General features: G+C 39.7%; 1 protein-coding gene across 5 annotated transcripts in view; it reads right to left on the reverse strand.

The window, feature by feature from the left end:
* The window catches only part of STAU2 (staufen double-stranded RNA binding protein 2), a 277794-nt gene that overhangs the window by 204364 nt on the left and 54736 nt on the right, over positions 1-18694 (reverse strand). For all 5 annotated transcript variants that reach the window (XM_063451321.1, XM_063451318.1, XM_063451320.1 and 2 more), the window contains exon 6: positions 94-253. In XM_063451321.1, the coding sequence (XP_063307391.1) occupies positions 94-253 (160 nt within the window). The remainder of the gene's footprint in view (positions 1-93; positions 254-18694) is intronic.

The following is an 18694-nucleotide window of genomic DNA, read 5'->3' on the forward strand; positions in this document are numbered from 1 at the left end:
AGGAATCCCAAGGAAGGAAAGCCATGTGCTCTCTAAAGATGTAAAACACATTGGAACATCACTGGTATCCAGACTTGACATGAAATCACATACCATGGCTGATTTTTCTGGTATAGGCTCGTTCTTCAAAGCCTGTAGAGCTTTCAGTGCTGCATTGTGCCTTGCTGCTTGGCGGGTTTTTCCTTCACCATAGAATTCACTGTTTCCCACGGTCAATTGGACATAGAATGTTTTAAGCACTGGACAAAGATATCTGACCAAGAAAAAGTGGGGAATAAAACAAAAACAAAATACATTACTTGCTCACTTCAAAACAAAATTTTGCTAATTCATTGGTTGAACCACCTGTCAAAACTAGTTCCAAGGTTATTAGACCCTAAACCTACAACTCTGTGTAACACTCACTAGAATTATGACCTTGAGCTTGATAAGGGACATTTCAACGTTGTATCCCCTCCACCACATCTCTTCTTGTTTAAAAATCTTCCCGTATTGGTGCTCGTAAAGGGACACTATAGTCACCAGAACAACTACAGCTTAATATAGTTGTTCTGGTGAGTATAATCATTGCCTTTAGGCATTTTTATGCAAACACTGCCTTTTCAGAGAATTAAGGTAGCTGGAATTAAGGTTTTAATTGCTTTTAAGAGGGCTAAGAGGAGGCAAGCCACCTAAATGGTGGGTTAAACACTATAGGGTCAGGAATACATGTTTGTGTTCCTGACTATATAATGTTCCTTTAGCTAAATAGTTATAGTGTATAGAGTTCCCTGGCACCATCCTTTCTTTCAATTTTAAACAGTTTCTAGTAGTTTTATGAGAATCCCCAGCAGCTTCTGTGCTGCTCAAGCTTATAAGGAAGCATTAACTGTAGCAGCAATAAGTGGTGGCTCAGAGCGTCAGCTGACCACTTTGAGCCTATCACTGCTGTTCAAAGCTGGTATGAATTGGTATGGCTGAGAAAGAGTGTAATCTTTGCTTTAGCATACCTTTGTTTGAACTAAACATTTGCTTACTGAAATCTGAAAGCTATATATATATATATATATATATATATATATATATATATAAAGAAAAACAAAAACACAAAAATGTATTATAAAATTTTTCTAAGACACTCAAAAAAATCTCAGCATGTTCTAGATAAGTGTCAAAATAGAATGTGAGATGTCTGTGAATACTATAAAACCATATTCTAGTGGCTCTGGGTAATGGCTCTGACTTATCATGTAAACAATTTTCACACCAGCATTTGATAACGTGTTTATCTTTCCAAATGTAGAAGAGATGATCATGAAGAAAAGGGGCCTCGGAGGGTTTTTGTGTTGTGATTTTTTTTTGGGTGTGCAATTAATATGTTTCGCTGAAAAGAAACAGATTGTTTCAGTGTGCTCCTCACATATGACATCATGTTCCAGTAAAAATATAATGAACAACAATTTTGCCTGTCACTATGGCAAACCCAGATTAGTTCCGCAACAACCCTTAGTGATTTATCTTAAATATGTGCAAGAATTTCTGGCATTGTCTGCAAACAGGCTTTGTAGTTTTTTGGTTTTTTTTTTTAATCTACATTTACTTTGCTTAGAATGTCTGAAACCCTCTGTGTATTTAACACAACAGTTTGCAGACCCCACCCCTCCATGATTACCCCCCCCCCAAAAAAAATCACTTTCTGCTTGCATCTAAACCACACATAACTTAAAGAAGCTGGTTTCAATTGAGCATTCAATTTCCTTAATCCACAACACAGGTTTAGATAATGTGCAACTCAGATGTAGACACAACCTTGTCTAAAAAAAAAAAAAAGAAAAAAAAACCAACAATTTACGTCTACGTACACTCGGATAAACAGAGAACAAGCTGCTTTTTAAAATGATGTGCTTTTTTTTACAGGATCTCTCCTCAATTTTATTGAAAATGCAATCTTAGTATGTAGCAAGGTTCTACTGCAAGCTCAAACATGAGCATGTTCCACCCATTTATGCTTCATAACGAATATTAAAAGTTGTCCAGATATAAAACTTAAAGAGACACTCCAGGCACCCAGACCTTTTCTGCCCATTGGAGTGGTCTGGATGCCAACTCCCATCACCCTTTTTTAAACTGCAATAATTACCTTGCAGGGTTAAGTCCTCCTCTAGTGGCCACTAGAGGGACTTCCAGGTCCTTAAAACCCGAAAAGTGTTTTAAATGACGCTTGACGTCCTCACGCTATGATCGCCGGAATCTCCAAAGGAAAGCATTGAATAATGCTTTTCTATGGGGAGGTCTAATGCGCGCGCGGCCATTGCCACGCATGCGCCTTAAGTCTTCCTTGCCGGCTGACGTCGGCAGGGGAGGAGCGTGGGCAGAGCCTGACCCAGCGCCGAGGGACATTGGTGCTGGATTCAGGTAAGTCACTGAAGGGGTTTTAACCCCTTCAGCAACATGGGGTGGGGGGTGGGAGGGAGAGGGGCACTGCAGGATTCTTCAGTATGTGTGACTGCCTTTAACTGAGTGTGTGTGTGTGTGTACATGCCTGTAACCGAGTTTAAATTTCCCCCACCCCTTCCTGTCAAGGCCGCACTTTGACTGACAGACGCTCACTCACTGAAAGACACACACTCTCATATACACTGACTAACAATGACATACACACACACACACACACTATTACTTGGACACACACTGACAGATGCACACTCTCACTGACAGGCGCACACTCACTGAAAGGCGCACACACTCACTGAAAGACACGCCCCCACTGACCGACACATACACACTCACTGACCGACACACACACACACACACACACACACACACACATAAACACTTACAGACACACACACACATTCACTTAGACATACACACTCACAGACATTTCCACTAACACTCACAAACTAATATTTTTTTTAATTTTATTTTAAATCCACCCAGCCTCCCTGGGAGAGCTGGAGTGGATTTCTTACCTGCAGTCCAGTGTGGCTGCTGGGCGGGCAGGCAGGGCACGCAAAGGCTGAGTAGGCGGCTCTTAGTGATGCCGGGAGCCGGACTGACATCATATTCCAGCTCCCGGCTTCATTAAGCGGCACGGAGGGATCTGAGCGGGAAGAGCTCAGGTGAGTATGCTCCTTCGCTGCCCGCTGCCAGCCTCGGGGGGGGGGGGGGGGGGGGCTCAATAGTGGCCAGCCAGCCAGCTCTTGAGCCCTCCAGGACGCGAGGCAAGCAATGGATCTACCTGGGGGTTTGGGGGCGGCTTCTTTTTTTGCCGCCCCCTGCAAAGTGCCGCCCAAGGCAGATGCCTTGTTTTGCCTCGCGATACACACGTCCCCCCGGTGCCTGTGTGTGTTACTGTATTCAGGCAACATGGTGGGGGGTGGAGCGCCGTGAAGACTTTTCGCAAAGGGCGCCTAATTGCCTAAGGCCGGCCCTGATGACCAGCTACCTGATCTAAAAGAAAATGTCATCAGACCAGGCAACCTTCTACGACTGGTCCAGTTCTGATGCTCACTCCCCCATCAAAGAGACTTTTGGTGGTCGACAGCAGTCATCATAGATGCTTTCACTGGTCTGCGGGCTATACTATGATACTATGATGCCCAATGTGTTCTGACATTTCTATCATGGCCAGCATTATGAGTTTTTTTTTTTTTTTTAAGCAATTTGAGCTACAGAGTTTTTCTGTGTGATCGGATGAGACAGGCTAGCCTTTGCTCCCCACATGCATCGATGAGTCTTGAGCACCAATGATCCTGATGCCGTTTCACCAGTTGTCCTTTCTTGCACCACTTTTGGTTATGGAAATGCTCTGTCTACCCATCACTATTTGGCCCTTGTCAAAGCCACTCAGATCGTTTCACTCTCCCATTTTTCCTGCTTCCAACACTTGAAATTCAAGAACTGACTGTTCACATCACACTATTCGACAGCTGCCATTGTAACAATATAATCGGCGTTATTCACTTCTCATGCCAGTGGTTTTATTGTTGCAGCTGATCAGTGTATTAACTTTATATTTGCAGGTTATTTGCCTATAATATATACACATTTTTAGGAGTGAAGGGACACTATGCACTGGCTGCCAAAGATTCATTGTTGAGATAGTCTGCAAGCTCAAGGTCTACCTTTCTTATTCTCTTTGAACAAAACATCAGTATTGCTTCCTGTTTATAATAGGGAGGTGCATATGAACAGCAAGATTATGATACATTTTAGATCAATCTACTTTTGTTAGCATTAAAATAGATCTATCACCTGTGATACATCTTAAAGGGACATTCCGGGTACCATTGCTACTTTAATGCATTTGACATGTTTTGGCCTCATTAATATGCTGTTTCTTGTACCTGTACATGCTCAAACCTTCATGATTTTGCAGAATGATACAAAGAAAATATTTCTAACATTATAGTGTCCTGTTATCTATTTAGGTGTCCCCCGGCCTGTTGATGGTTTGAAAGGCAAATTTTAATTACCATTTAGGCCAGCATGTGCTGCTCTTTTCGCTGCCACTCCACCTCTTTAGCTAAGATCAAAGTTGATAATCTCAGCCAATCCAATGCATCCCCATAGGAAAGCATTGGGAGGCCAGTGCCCATGCGCGGCAAAACGCTGTGCCAATCAAATGCTGCTTTACGAGCAGCATTTGATAGAACTATTACAGCAGAAGAAGAACCTCTAATTGCTGTCTGGAAGAGAGCCACTAGAAGCATAGTAATATTGTAATCTACACATTATTTGCAGGCTTGAATAGAGAGGTGCACTGCAACGAGACCAATTCATTGTCTTCATTGTCTTTAATATGGAAATTCTCAAAAAAACTAATCACGAATCAAAGCAACAATTTGGAAATCTACTTATTATATACTGCAAGGTAGGATTCTTTTAGTCTTGGCTAAATACAACTTAATAAAATAAAGGTGAGTCTGGATTCTTTCTAAGAGCCAAGAAGAGATCAAGAAATGCAGATAAATACACACAAGCTCTGGCTCCTGGAATTTGTCCAACCTTGTTCCTACTCATCATATCCTAAATTAGTTAGTCCTATTGCTTACAAAATGTCTCTTACTTTCCAGAGTTCAATACATTCTTATAGTTGCCTTTGAAATGTCCATATGACCTCCTCCATGAACCCTTGAGGCCTTAGATGAACATTGCCAATCAATTGCTGAATGACTCTGGAATCTATTAATGTTCAACATCTGTCAAGCACAACTCTCACTGGCATCAGGACCCACTTTTATATTGAAAAACTTATTAAGGTGAATTTCGCCATGCTCACATAAAACCTTTAGGCGCTGTGATGGACCATTAGTGGTATATGCACGGATCTCCCTAAATTGGAACATCTGTTTTTTTTTGCTGGATGCAGAGAATTTTTCTATTGTTTGTTTCTATGGCGCTCCACAATATGTTGGCACTTTCAAAGGAAAAGAAAACAGTTTCTGATGCAATCATTACCCTGGATTTACATTATAATATTTTGAAAACACTTTTTATCATAAAGCTGTAGTTACAAAAACTATCAAAATTATTTCACGTTTAATACGTTTGAAAAGAAAATACCTAAACATAGTGTTTTTCTAAGACCTACAGTAAAATATACTGATTGCAAAAATAACATGTATTTATAATCAGATAACATAGCGCATTCATTCCCTCATCTTAGAATGTCATGACTCCTGAAATCATCCTCTTTTACAATCATCTGGTTTTCAGGAAAACCAATAACTATGATTTGTACAAAATGCTTTCTAATTCATCAACAGTTTAATATCAAAAAGTTAAAATATAAATCTTTTACACTAACAAAAAGAGTATAAAAACCCTATCTACCACCTTAAATCTTTGCCGTATTATAGAGTACCTCCCAAAAAGATTTTCTACAAATTATGAAATCCACCTTCCCCAGCTTAAAGGGATAATCTAAGCACCAAAACAACTTTAGCTTATCTAAGCAGTCTTAATATGCAGATCATGCCCCTGCAGTATCCCTACTAAATTATCTGACATTTAAGGGTTAAATCACTTTTGTATTTTTTATGCTAATCTAGCCACACTTCCCTCGGCTGTGACTCACAGCAAACAAAATGGTTTAATTTTCAATCAGCTCTTATAGGACAGTGTGTTTACATTAGAAGTTTTATACCTCCTGTTCTGAACTTTACTCACACACTAAACTGCTGTAGGTTTTACATGGCTATTAATTAAACAAGAAATAAGAAATTCTAGCATAAACACACTGTACAATATGGGAACCTAAAAACCTGTAGGCTCTTTTTCAGAAAATGTGAAGTGAGGCTGTGTGAGTGTCGGCAAAGAGAGGTGTGGCTAGGGCTGCAGTAACAAAATGATTGCACTCCTAAATAACAGGAACATTGATGAGTGAGACTGCTGGTGCGTGATGTGTAAACCAAAATTACTCCACAAAGTTGTGCTTACAGTGTCCCTTTATTTCCTGAGAGAGATCCCACAATCTTGGGAAAATCATGGCAGAGTGTGGTTGACCAGAGTGGTGAAGGGTCATTTGGGGAGTTTCATTTCCTCATCAGTTTTGTCAACATTCCCAAAACTGCACTTATTTACTTTTATAAATTATTTCACTAATGCTAGGATCTATGGTTGTTAAACTAGATGATGTACCAATGATGCAGGTGTGCCAGTGGCAAGTAATTGCAGCACAGATGGATTTTAAGCCTTTAATCCATAGTTACGAACACATAAAAATAAACTGAAAAGCACAGAGGTTTAAAAATCAATATATCAGAATTCACAAGAAACGTCACATATGGGTGGACAAAAGTATTAGAAAACTATAAGACGTACCACTAAATAGTGACCCACCTGGACATACCACATGATTTGCAACAAAAACAGAGAACATGAGAACTCTGAGAATTGACAAAAGCCTACAGAAACTCTGTGGCTTGCCCTTTGCTCAGGTCTCAAAATGTTTTTGCTCACCTGTGCTATTACAAAGGGAACCTATACAATTTGCATATCAGACTGATCCCACCTGTAAAGACAGTTCAGAACCAAAATGCCGGCATGTTCCCGCTGTACGAGAGATACACCAAAACTGATTGATCATTTCGAGCTTCTTAAGGCCTCGTCAGCAAGGTGCAGTTAATACCCTTCTAGACACAGTGAGCACGGGGTCCATGTCTGGATTACCATTTTTGTTAGGTAGAGGAAAACTCAGCTTGCCCTTTGCTCAGGTCTAAAAAATATTTTTGCTCACTTGTGCCATTACAAAGAGAACCTATCCAATTTGCACATCAGACTGATCCCATCCATAAGGGCAATCCAGAACCATGTTTCTGTATTCCTGGGCCTAGAGGGGTATCAGCTTCAACTCACAAATGAGGCCTAAAGAGGATTAAATCAATTGTATTTCTCAAACAGTGGGAACCTGCTTGCCTTTCAACTCTGGACTGCCCTTATGGATGGGGTCAATCTGATATAAAAATGGAATAGGTTCCATTTGTAATGGCACAAGTGAGCAAAAACCTGAGCGGTGAATAACCAAAGGGCAAGTTATTTAATTTCTTTAAGCTTTTGCATATTCACAGAATTCTCATATGGTCTGTTTTTGTTACAATACCGTAGGATTTGTTTTTTACTTTTAAATTTTCAAGCTATGACATGTCAAACTGTGCAATTTACAGCAGCACAGCTGCATATTTGTTAACTGTCGGAATTTGTTTGCCCGTTTTAAAGAATCATTAAGGAATATGCAAACCACAGCAATCTCAAGTGCTTTGCATCAAAGAAATGTGAGGCCTGGCAGGTACAAATTTTAGTGAAGTGTAATGTGGCCCTCCAGGAAGGGAGTAAATTGGAAAGGTCTAGGAAGACGGCAAAACATACTTGGCAGAGGACTGCAATGTGGTGTTCGCATCCATGGCTCAAACCAAATCTTATTATGTGCTATTTAAAAGTAACAGAAGTAAGGTGGTCATAAAATCCACATATTCAATGATCTGACATCAGTCTACAGGGACATGTGAGATGCAATTTAACAAAAGATGAAAAACTAACAACAATCTGAACAGACCTGATTGCCAACTACATAGCTCCTTCGTAGAAATAAAGAGCTTAAAGACACTCCTCCACACCAGGGAAACATCTGTGCACATCTGTCAGTCTGAGAAAGGATCAATCCAGAACAGAGAAGGCTAACCTACAACACAGTAACAGTTGTAGCCTACACTTCTGATCTTTTTTTTATCTGTGGTTGGCCATCACCGATCTAGATCTTCAGAAGCTGCGCTGATTGGAGCTTTAACGGTCTAACTCTAAGAGATCTATATAGCAGCAGGCACCACCTTGCCACCGCACAGGACAGTTCCAGTCTAATGCATTACATAATTCACTGCTAAACATGAGTTCTTGTAAGATATTGTTTGTGGGATACATGAAGAAAAAAAAACTCGGAAAATAGTGGAAACCATATCCAACCAAGAATATACAAATATGGAGAATGTTACTTCCTTTAATAGAAGCAAAGTTTTTAAAAAAGAGAGCACTATTTTGCTGAATGGATTAACTTGTTAACCATATTACTATAAACACCAAACATTCCACAGTGACAAGTTCGCTTTGTGTCATTCAGTAGTTGAATCCCCCTCACTGTCTCACAACTCCAAGTTCCATGAAGATATAGGCTTCTTGCAGAAGTAATAGCACAATGAAGAACCCAGTCTCTGACTGCTAACACACAATTTATCACAAACATTGCTGCAGCTAAAAGCCTGTATCTCTGCAGTGTCTAAACAGGTGTACAGTGCACAAGGTATATGAATTCTAACTCACCAAACTATTTCACAGCTCTTGTGAAGGAGTCCAAACTTGCATAGTTAGAACACTTTTTGCTACGGGTTGCCTTATATCAATTCATTGTCTGTATTGTCTGAGCAGCGTTTACATGATGCACATACAGGGAAGTCTTTCTCGTCTCTCTAAAGTCAACCAGGTTATGTGTACACTGACCACAGTATAATGGCTGTAAGCTGATAATGCAATTCCAATTATTCTATGAGATGAGTGCAACAAACTACTTGACCCAAGCATATTTTTGGTGCATGTGGATTTAACATCATAGGTAGGAAATATATACCAGTACACTGATATCACAACCACACAGAGACACTAGGTTTTATCGAAACTAAGAAATATATAGAACAATTTCAACAACTAAAATCAGTCATACTCCTAGTTCCTACCTCAGTATTCTAAAAAAAAAAAAAAAAAACATGTTCTGACAAACTCAAATGGCAAAAACTACACAGGGGGCACAAAAGGTTTCTTGTGAGGATGCCTGGATACAATCCGTGAGACAGAACCTCATGTGGTGAACACAACACGTGCCACAAAGAGGAAATTCCTGAGTTTGTGACAGATGTCTATTTAGAGCAGTGGGTTTTAGAAGGTGCTATGTTAAGCCCTGGGGTTTCTGCAAGAGGTCATCAAGGTCTCACAAAAACAAGGAAAATTTATGGACTTTGAACAAAGTTGTCGTATGTGGCACAATCATTAAAACTCTATCACATTGCTAAAATAGAAATAAACGCCTTTCACTACAGTTCAAACGTTGCGATCGACCAACCCGAATATACTATGTGGTATGTCAATTGTAACAGAGATTTCAGAAGTATATTTTTTTACATTCATCTGTACAAAGTCAGAAAAAAAGAAATGCAACGCTTTACATATTTACAAGGTGCATACTAAAAACTATACAACAAAACGTAAAATCTTTTTTAAGGGTTGAAGCATGTGATGTTGGTGAATATATGCTGCTGAGTACAAAAGTCAAAGTGCGGACCATCATATCTGATTAAAATATTAAGGTTGGCAGGTGCTTAATCTACCCACATACAGTTGATTACTTTCAACAGTTGTTTAAGCCACTACAATTACGTAAGCACACTGCTTGATCATGCTCGTGGACATAATACATCAGGTGCTGCTAATCTAACGCTCTTGATTAACAGAGTGTGACCACCTCTGAAAAAGTAGAAGTTTTCGCAGTTTGTTGGTCTGGAGCCTTCAGGTGTGTGAACACAATGTTGAGGAGGAATAACATCAGCAATAATCTTAGAAAAGCAATTGTTGATGCCCTTCAAACTGGGAAAGGCTATAAGGCCATTCCCAAACAATTTAAAGCCCATCATCCTACAGTGAAAAAAAATTATTGAAAAGTGGAAAATATTCAAGACAGTTTCCAATTTTCCCAGAAGTGGAATTCATCCTATGATGAGACAATGCAATGCTCAGGAAAAAAAAAAATCTCAGATTCTACAGGCCGCAGATACCATGCTAAATATTAAAGTTCACAACAGTACAATTAGAATAAGACTAAACATTTTTTTTTTTTTTTTTTTTTTTTTAAAAGGTTGCCAGGAGAAAGCCTCTTCTCTGCAAAAAGAACTTGGCAACATGGCATAGGTTTGCAAAGTTGTATCTGAACAAACCACAAGACTTCTGGAACAAGGTCCTTTGGACAGACAAGACCAAAGTGGAGATATTTGGACATAATGCACAGCATCTCATACCAACTGTCAAGCATGGTGGTGGAGGGGTGATGATTTGGGCCTGTTTTGCAGCCATGGGACCTGGGAACATTGCAGTCATTGAGTCCACCATGAACTCCGCTGTATACCAAAGTATTCTAGAGGCAGAGCTGAGGCCATCTGTCCGACGGCTAAAGCTTAGCCGAAATTGGGTCATGCAACAGAACAATGATCCCAAGCACACTAGCTAATCTAAATCAAAATGGCCAAGGTGTTGCAATTGCCTAGTCAAAGTCCAGACCTCAATAAGTAACAGAAACACCTACACATGGTGGAAAAAACACTTAGTGGGGGAGATATATAAAGCAAAGAAATTACCCCTATACATTGTAAATATGTAAATAACAGACTCCTCCAAGTCCTCAATATATAATGCACAAGACCCAAAAACGATTATCTACAAAACAGGAAAATATAACGAAAAAATCAGAGTAGTATTGTACACAAATGGACTGAGATGTAAAGCAATGAAATAAACTCAAACTCAGATTGCAGGCATATCAGTATAAATGAGGCGTTCTTCGTAACAGATTCCGGACATATGGAGGAAAAGGAAAATAAATAGTGCACAGCTTACACAATTTAAATGTGTAATATAAGTTGCGCTTACAAAATAAAAACAGAAGTCAGGCAGGAAAAAACCTCTTCATAAGGCACATAAAAACCCCATAATCAATAGATAAAAATAAACATAAAAAAAATAAAGTGGAAAGCTCTCACACACTGTAAACAGCCCTACACATTTCGTTCATACGGCATGAACTTTATCAGGGGAAAAGAGACAAAGGTTCCTTTTCTCATGGTATCGGAATCTCAAAAGGTAAGTGTTCCAATTTTGAAATCACCCTGGGAGCTCCCGCGGGTTGCCATCCACATTGAGCTCAAACAGCTGTAGTTCATCATGGTTTGGCTTGTGATTCAAGCCTTGTTTTCAAGTCACGTATGCAGACTTTCCAAATAATAAGACCAAATAATTAAAATATCATCGAAAGTCCAGACCTCAACCTGACTGTAATGCTGTGACAGGACCTTAAGAGAGCTATGCATGAACAAATGCCACGAAACTTCAATGAAATTCCTCCACAACAATGTGAGAAACTGATATAGTCATACAGAAAACGATTACTATTGCTTCATAAGGTGTACTTAGTTTTATAAACATGGCTTCTCCATTTTTACTTTACTTTTGTTAAATAAATCATGACAGAATGTAATGTGTTATGTGTTGTTCATCTGCGGTTGTATTTACCTAATTTTAAGACATGCTAAGGAATAGATGATTGTTATTATGTCCTGATAGGTAAAACCATAGAATTCAAAGAGGGTGTACTTTTTCCCATGACTGTACCTGAGTGGGCACAAAGAGCATGCTGGGAAATGCCAATTTGGTCATCTCAACAGAGAAACAAAAAGGTCAGCCCTTTATAAAATACATGCAAAAATGGCAGATGTGGTCACTAGAGAATTAGGACCCAAAGCCAAGGGTCTTTTCCACAGGAGACAAATTTATAAAAAAGAATTGAACAAACACGTCTTTACACGTGCTTACATCCCTGAGCAAGGCTTAAAATAAAAAGGAGTATTCCATTCACAACATTTCTCCACTAGGGCTGGTCAGCAAAGAGGTCATACCGCCAGCCAAGCTGCCTTCCAAGGCTTCAAGCCTTGTCTTTCAGACTCCAAGTGGCAGGGTGGATTCTGCAACCAACACCATTCCCTATTCTCCAGAGGTTCTTCACATGGCATTGGTATCATTCCATTCCGTGGAAGATCCAACGCAGGTAAGACAATGGAATGATACCAATGCCATGTGAAGAACCTCTAGAGAATAGGGAATGGTGTTGGTTGCAGAATCCACCCTGCCACTTGGAGGGCTTGAGACAAGGGTGCATTAGAACCAACATCAGAGACCCCTTGCTTTCTGAGCAAATATATTTCTACAGCAGGCCGTCTGATCCATTTTTTTCACAACAACTGTTAAAGATTTCTCAGGATCAATGGGTCCTGCAAACAATCTCTGGTTACCACGTAGACTTTGTGTCAACTCAAGTTCAACTCCAGGAACCCACTCGCTTGCTGGTCTGCAAACAGGACATTGAATTATTCCATTACAAACTAATAAAACTTTGAGACAAGGGTGCATTAGAACCAACATCAGAGACCCCTTGCTTTCTGAGCAATAGTTTCCTGGTGGGCAACTTGTTCTCTATCCTGGATCTGAAAGATGTGTATCTCACAGTTCTGATTCACTCAGACTTCAGAAAGTATCTTCAATTCCTTTGGAGAGATAGTCTCTGGCACTTTACCTGCTTACCCTTCGACTTCAGCTCTGCTCCCTAATGCTTCACAAAGATTTGGAAACCTGTCAAAGCCAAAGGGATTCATTCCATCATTTATTTGGACGGCATCCTACTATTAGCACAAGATACAGTCTCCTTAAAGGGACACTCCAGGCACCCAGACCACTTCTGCTCATTGGAGTGGTCTGGGTGCCAACTCCCACTACCCTTAACCCTGCAAGTGTAATTATTGCAGTTTTTTTTAAACTGCAATAATTACCTTGCAGGATTAAGTCCTCCCCTAGTGGCTGTCTATTAGACAGCCACTAGAAGGAACTTCCTGCATCATAGCACAGGTTTTCTGTGCTAGAGCGTCGCTGGACGTCCTCACGCTGTGTGAGGACCTCCAGCGTCGCTCTATTCCCCATAGGGAAGCATTGAAATTCATTTTCAATGCTTTCCTATGGGGTGCGCTAATGCGCATGCTCGCCCACCGGCCGACGTAAGCAGAAAGAGGAGCGGTGGGGGAGGTGGAAGCAGCGACGTGGGACTTGTCGCTGCCTCTGGTAAGTCACTGAAGGGGTTTTCACCCCTTCTGCAACTGGGGATTGGGGGGTGGGAGGGAGAGGGACCCTCCAGTGCCAGGAAAACGGATCGTTTTCCTGGCACTGGAGTTTCCCTTTAAGAAAACAGAGGTAGTGGCATCCCTTCGTCAAAGCCTGGATTTTGTCATCAACTGGTAAAAAATATGATATTTCCCTTTATCAGATGGTGCAATTTTTGGGATCCTCTTTTAAAAATCCAGTTCATCAATAAAGGACATAAGAGACTATTAGATTATACTTTTACCAAGGCTAGGATAATCCCAAAATTCATCAATTCCTTGTGCTGGCAGTTTTCCAAGCAGATATACAGACTTGTAGTAAAATGTATTTAAAAATCCCACTTGTCCCAAAGAATTCATCTAAAAAGGGAAGCAGAAGAGAACTCACCAAGGTAAGTGTTTACAGGTTCCGTTCACCTTAAAAGAACACTATAGGGTCAGGAACACAAACATGTATAGTTTAGGTGGTCGGCCCCCCTTTACCCTCTCAAAAAAGTAATAAACTTACCTTTATTCCAGCGTCGCACTGGCCTGCCGGTGCTGGCCCAGCCGCCTTGGCTGAGATAATCAGATTTGATAATCTCCAGTCAATCCGATGCTTTCCCATAGAAAAGCATTGAGAGGCTATTGTGCATGCACAACAAAACGCTGCTCTGCACCAATCTGCATCTCCTCATAGAGATGCATTTAACCCCTTAAGGACCAAACTTCTGGAATAAAAGGGAATCATGACATGTCACACATGTCATGTGTCCTTAAGGGGTTAATCAATGCATCTCTATGGGGAGAGTTCAGCACCTCCATGCACAGCGTGGAGACGTTGAATGTCAGTGCTGAACAGTGTGCAGCACTGACCCTGGAAGCACCTCTAGTGGTCGTCTGAGTGATTGAAACTGGAGGTGTCCCTAGGCAGCAATGTAAAGACTGCCTTTTTGGGGAAAAGTCAGTGTTTACAGTAAAAAGCCAGCAGGGACATACTATAAATGCCAGAACTACATTAATCTGTAGTTGTTCTGGTGAGTACAGAGTTCCTTTTAGGAAGTAATCTTAAGAAGTAACTCCAGGACTGCAATTGGTTTGCAAGAACTTAGGGTTTCTGCATGATATAAGCTTTGAAACTTCTTGCTGGCAGTATGTGGAATTCATGAGATCCAAACCACGAGAGCTACAACATAAAGTTAAGCCAAAAATGTTTGTTAAAATGTACTTCTTCTATCACCTACAACAAACCACATTGATGGCTAAAGGAATAAAAGTAAAATCATTTCTTCTTGTTCCTGAAAAAAAGTAATTGAAAGTTATGACGTTCCAAAGTATTTGAATAAAAAAATAAAAATGTTTTTTTTTTTTTTCAAATTTCAATTCTAGCATTTGAACAGACCACAGATAGTCCCCAGTTTTTAAGATAATTTCTCAGTTATTTCCTGTCTGTCTATTGTTCAGATCTTATCAAACTTGATCTCTTCATTAACTTGGAAGCCAGCCTTAGCCTTATCTTTTATATTTAATTCTGTTCTCCTGTTTCACATTTCTTTCAGTGAACTCTGACATAGTTTGATAAACTGTCTTTGCTTTAAATATAAAGCAATTGTTGATCGGGACTGGCCTGGTCCCAGGGCAATGCAATGTGATGTCATTGCAATTTAGTATGGATTTTTCTTTTCTTTGATTTTTTTTCATACTAATGAAAACATTTTTTCTATACTAAATCCGATTCATTCATAAAGACTCAAAATTATTTAAATTGGAAATAGTTAACTAATAAAGTAGCACCATTTGAAGAAAACGTATTTTCACCTTGAGTTAGCATTTTAAAATGCGACTATTTTCTTATGCTTATTGTAGTTTAACACATGTACAGCATGTTTTGCAATTGAATAACGATTAAAGGTTATGGGCACAGGGGACTTTAAGAGTCATTATGCTGTCCAAAGGCAAGCATTATCTCGTCCGTGCACAGTTGTAAGCTTGGAGCTCATTAGCTCAACTCTGAAACATGCATGTGCACATTGGCTGATGTCATCATATGCTTCCAAACAATGTTTATTTGTAACTTCCCAAGACTGCCAAAATGTGGAAATCGTCAAGCAGTACTATCTACCACACATAATGACGTTAACTGTACTACAGCTGGTTAATAAGTAGTACTTAGCATACCTCCCACCTTTGGAAGATATAAAACTGAAGATAGAATGGCAGACCATTCTGAATTCCAGAGAGCACTTAGCGCAGTCTAACGAGATGCATGTCTAACGAGGTGCTTGCGCTGTGTTTGCTGTGGATATATTCCTGGTGTACAAGAAGGAGGAACAAATCCCAGGTTGTCACAACTGCCCTGCCTAATCCAGGGCTGTTGGGAGTCTTGGTGCTCTATACTGATTTTTGTTAAGAACATTTAAAGTGATAGCCTCTAACAAAGTGCTTTGGTTTGCCAATGTGTTGTATTGAATGCAGCCTTTAAAAAATAAGGTTTTGCATCACTGTGCTCTCCATTTATCAACAAGTATAGCTGCCATCCGGTATCTAATACTAAATTCCATTAAGGAATATGAAGCAACCTACCTATCCTCCCTAATACACAAGTATGTCCCGTCGAGGCCCCTACGCTCTGCCAAAGACCTGCGTATATCCTCTGTCCGTACTCCCACCTCTAACGCTCGCCTCCAAGACTTTTCCAGGGCTGCACCTCTTCTGTGAAACTCCCTTCCTTTCTCCGTAAGACTTTCACCCAGTCTCCACTCATTCAAAAAATCATTGAAAACTCACTTCAAGAAAACATATCAATTAAACTATTAGCAGGTTTTTATCCCCCACGCCCATGACTCCTCTCCTGCAACTGTCAAAAATTACCTACTAAGCCCTCAGTGAATACTTTTCTAATAACCTACTTCATACCCCTACTTTTACCCTTTGTGTCACTATACCCCACTACCTCTAGAATGTAAGCCCATTGAGCAGGGCTCTCCACCTCTCTGTTCCTGTACGTTAGTGCACCCATTGTACAGTGCTACGGAATCTGATGGCTCTGTTTTAATAATAAAATAATAATAATGTTCTAGATGTCTTGTTGAGAGTCCCACAGTATGTGAGCCTGTAATATACTTAGCATCCCAACAATAATTTTGTGGGTTTTTTTTTTATTATTTATTATTTTCTGCTAAAGGGGGGAAAAACAGGGGTCTTCTACAGGGCTATGTGGATTACTTTTTTAATAACACCATAAATCATTTTTTAATAATCGAAAATGTAATGGATCCATTATGCTAGTGAAATTGCCAGCAAAAGAACATATTTGATGTTACACCTATCTGAAGTTGGCCTTTGGCTCAATTCAATTAGGTCCAGGTGCGTAAGACTCTACAATGCCATACTATGGGACGGCACAGTGATTCTAGTGATCCCTACTTACTTGTATAACTCGAGGTCAACTAGAATCTTAAGTATAGAAATACAGGGTGAAATCAATGCCACATTTTATACATAATGAATAAAAAACAAACAATGAAATCATAATTAATAAAAATATAAATACAAAAATAAAAATCTCCCCCCCCCCCCCTTCTGTCTTACAGAAGAACTCCAAGCACCATAGTCCCTACAGTGCGCTGTAGTGATTAAGGTGCCAATTCTGCCCTGCCCCACTGTAATCTGGTCTCTTCCGAGCGTCATTTCCTTCATTCACTTCTTCAGACAGAAAGCAGGAAGTACAAGGCTTAGCATTGCCAGCTGATCCATCTCAGCCAGGAGCTAGCCCTTGAAGTAAGAGTGCCTCCATGGTCCATCTGACACCATAACAACTACATGTAGATGAAATTGTTTTGGTACCTCGAGTCCCTTTTTAAGTAGTTGCTTTCAGATTTGCACGCAATCAGTTGGCACGATCTATAGCATTTGTCTTTAATTTTCTATACTCAACCACTGCAATCCTGGCTTCAAGCTCGTTTTCTTTATATTGTGCACATTAGCTGGAGGTTCTGCAATGCTAGACTAACAAGCTAAAGTTAATGTACTGAACCGTTTAGTGTGTTTACATGCTGAAGATCACGAGAGCAAACCAGGTGAAGAACACAATTATACACATACATCTTGTTCTTTGAACATCTTTCAAACATACATTGCATTTTAAAAATGGCCCAGTGTTTATTTTAAAAATAACCCATTTTTTTGTGAATATCCCCTTTAATGCAATAACATATGGAAATCTGAAATCAAGAGAACTGTAATTGCTATGATGATGATGATGATGATGACAGCTTTTCGAACAGCTAATATTCAAAACCGAACGAGTCAGTAGCGCTACCACATTACTTTTTTAGGGTCCTTATCAAGACGTATGGTCAAAGACCTCTCTGGGCCATTTTTCTGTTCTACCAATTGTACTTCCTAACTGTTTAATAAAGAGAACCAGATCACTTGGAGAAGGTATATAGTGATTTTGAAAAAAAGAAAGATTTTTTTTTTTTTTTTTAAATAAAGAAAAAAAAAAAAGAGAGAAACGGTCTAGAACCCACAACGCAATTGCTTTCATCACTACAAATAGATGCATCTTTTAATGCTGTACGTCAGCAAACTGGTTAAGTGGGTGAAGCTTAGCAACACCAGAAAACACAGCTTTGCAAAGGCGGTATTTTAAACAAACAACTTAAATTCTACTATGACTAACATGGCTATTTTTTTAAAGATGCTTCGACTTCAGTCCTGCTGGATTTTACTCGGTACATAAGAGACTGGCATGGCAGCTTAGGAAGGCAATTTGTGGAAAGAATGATGGCTTCCTCTTAAGATCCGATAATAGAAGACAAAACAACATAAACAGCTAATAGGGGTCCAACTAAGGAGTATTTTCTAAGTAAGCCATAAATATGTCAGTCTTGTGATAATACTTATATGACTTTTTTTTTATGGGAACCATAATAACCGACAATAAACAAATAAAGAACTGAATTGTACCAGATTTCATTATTAATTATAATTGTTGAGCTATAATTGACTTTACTTTTAACCAAAATGTCAGAGATGATCATTTTAAATTACTCAAAGAAGCAAAGTTGGGGGGGCAACAAGGCAACTAGGGAAATGTTTGGAACTTCCGATGTATATGCCATATTACCTCTTGGTAAGAAGAAACGGTGGTTTACGATTACCCAGCCATTATGCATTTTCTCAAGGTTACCAGAAAAAAAAACAATTCGATTTTGATAGGAGCAAACACTTTTTGCCCTAATACAGTTGCTCTCAAGACACTGCTCCTTGAC

This window comes from Pelobates fuscus, chromosome 4 (assembly GCF_036172605.1).
Source record: "Pelobates fuscus isolate aPelFus1 chromosome 4, aPelFus1.pri, whole genome shotgun sequence".
NCBI lineage: Eukaryota > Metazoa > Chordata > Amphibia > Anura > Pelobatidae > Pelobates > Pelobates fuscus.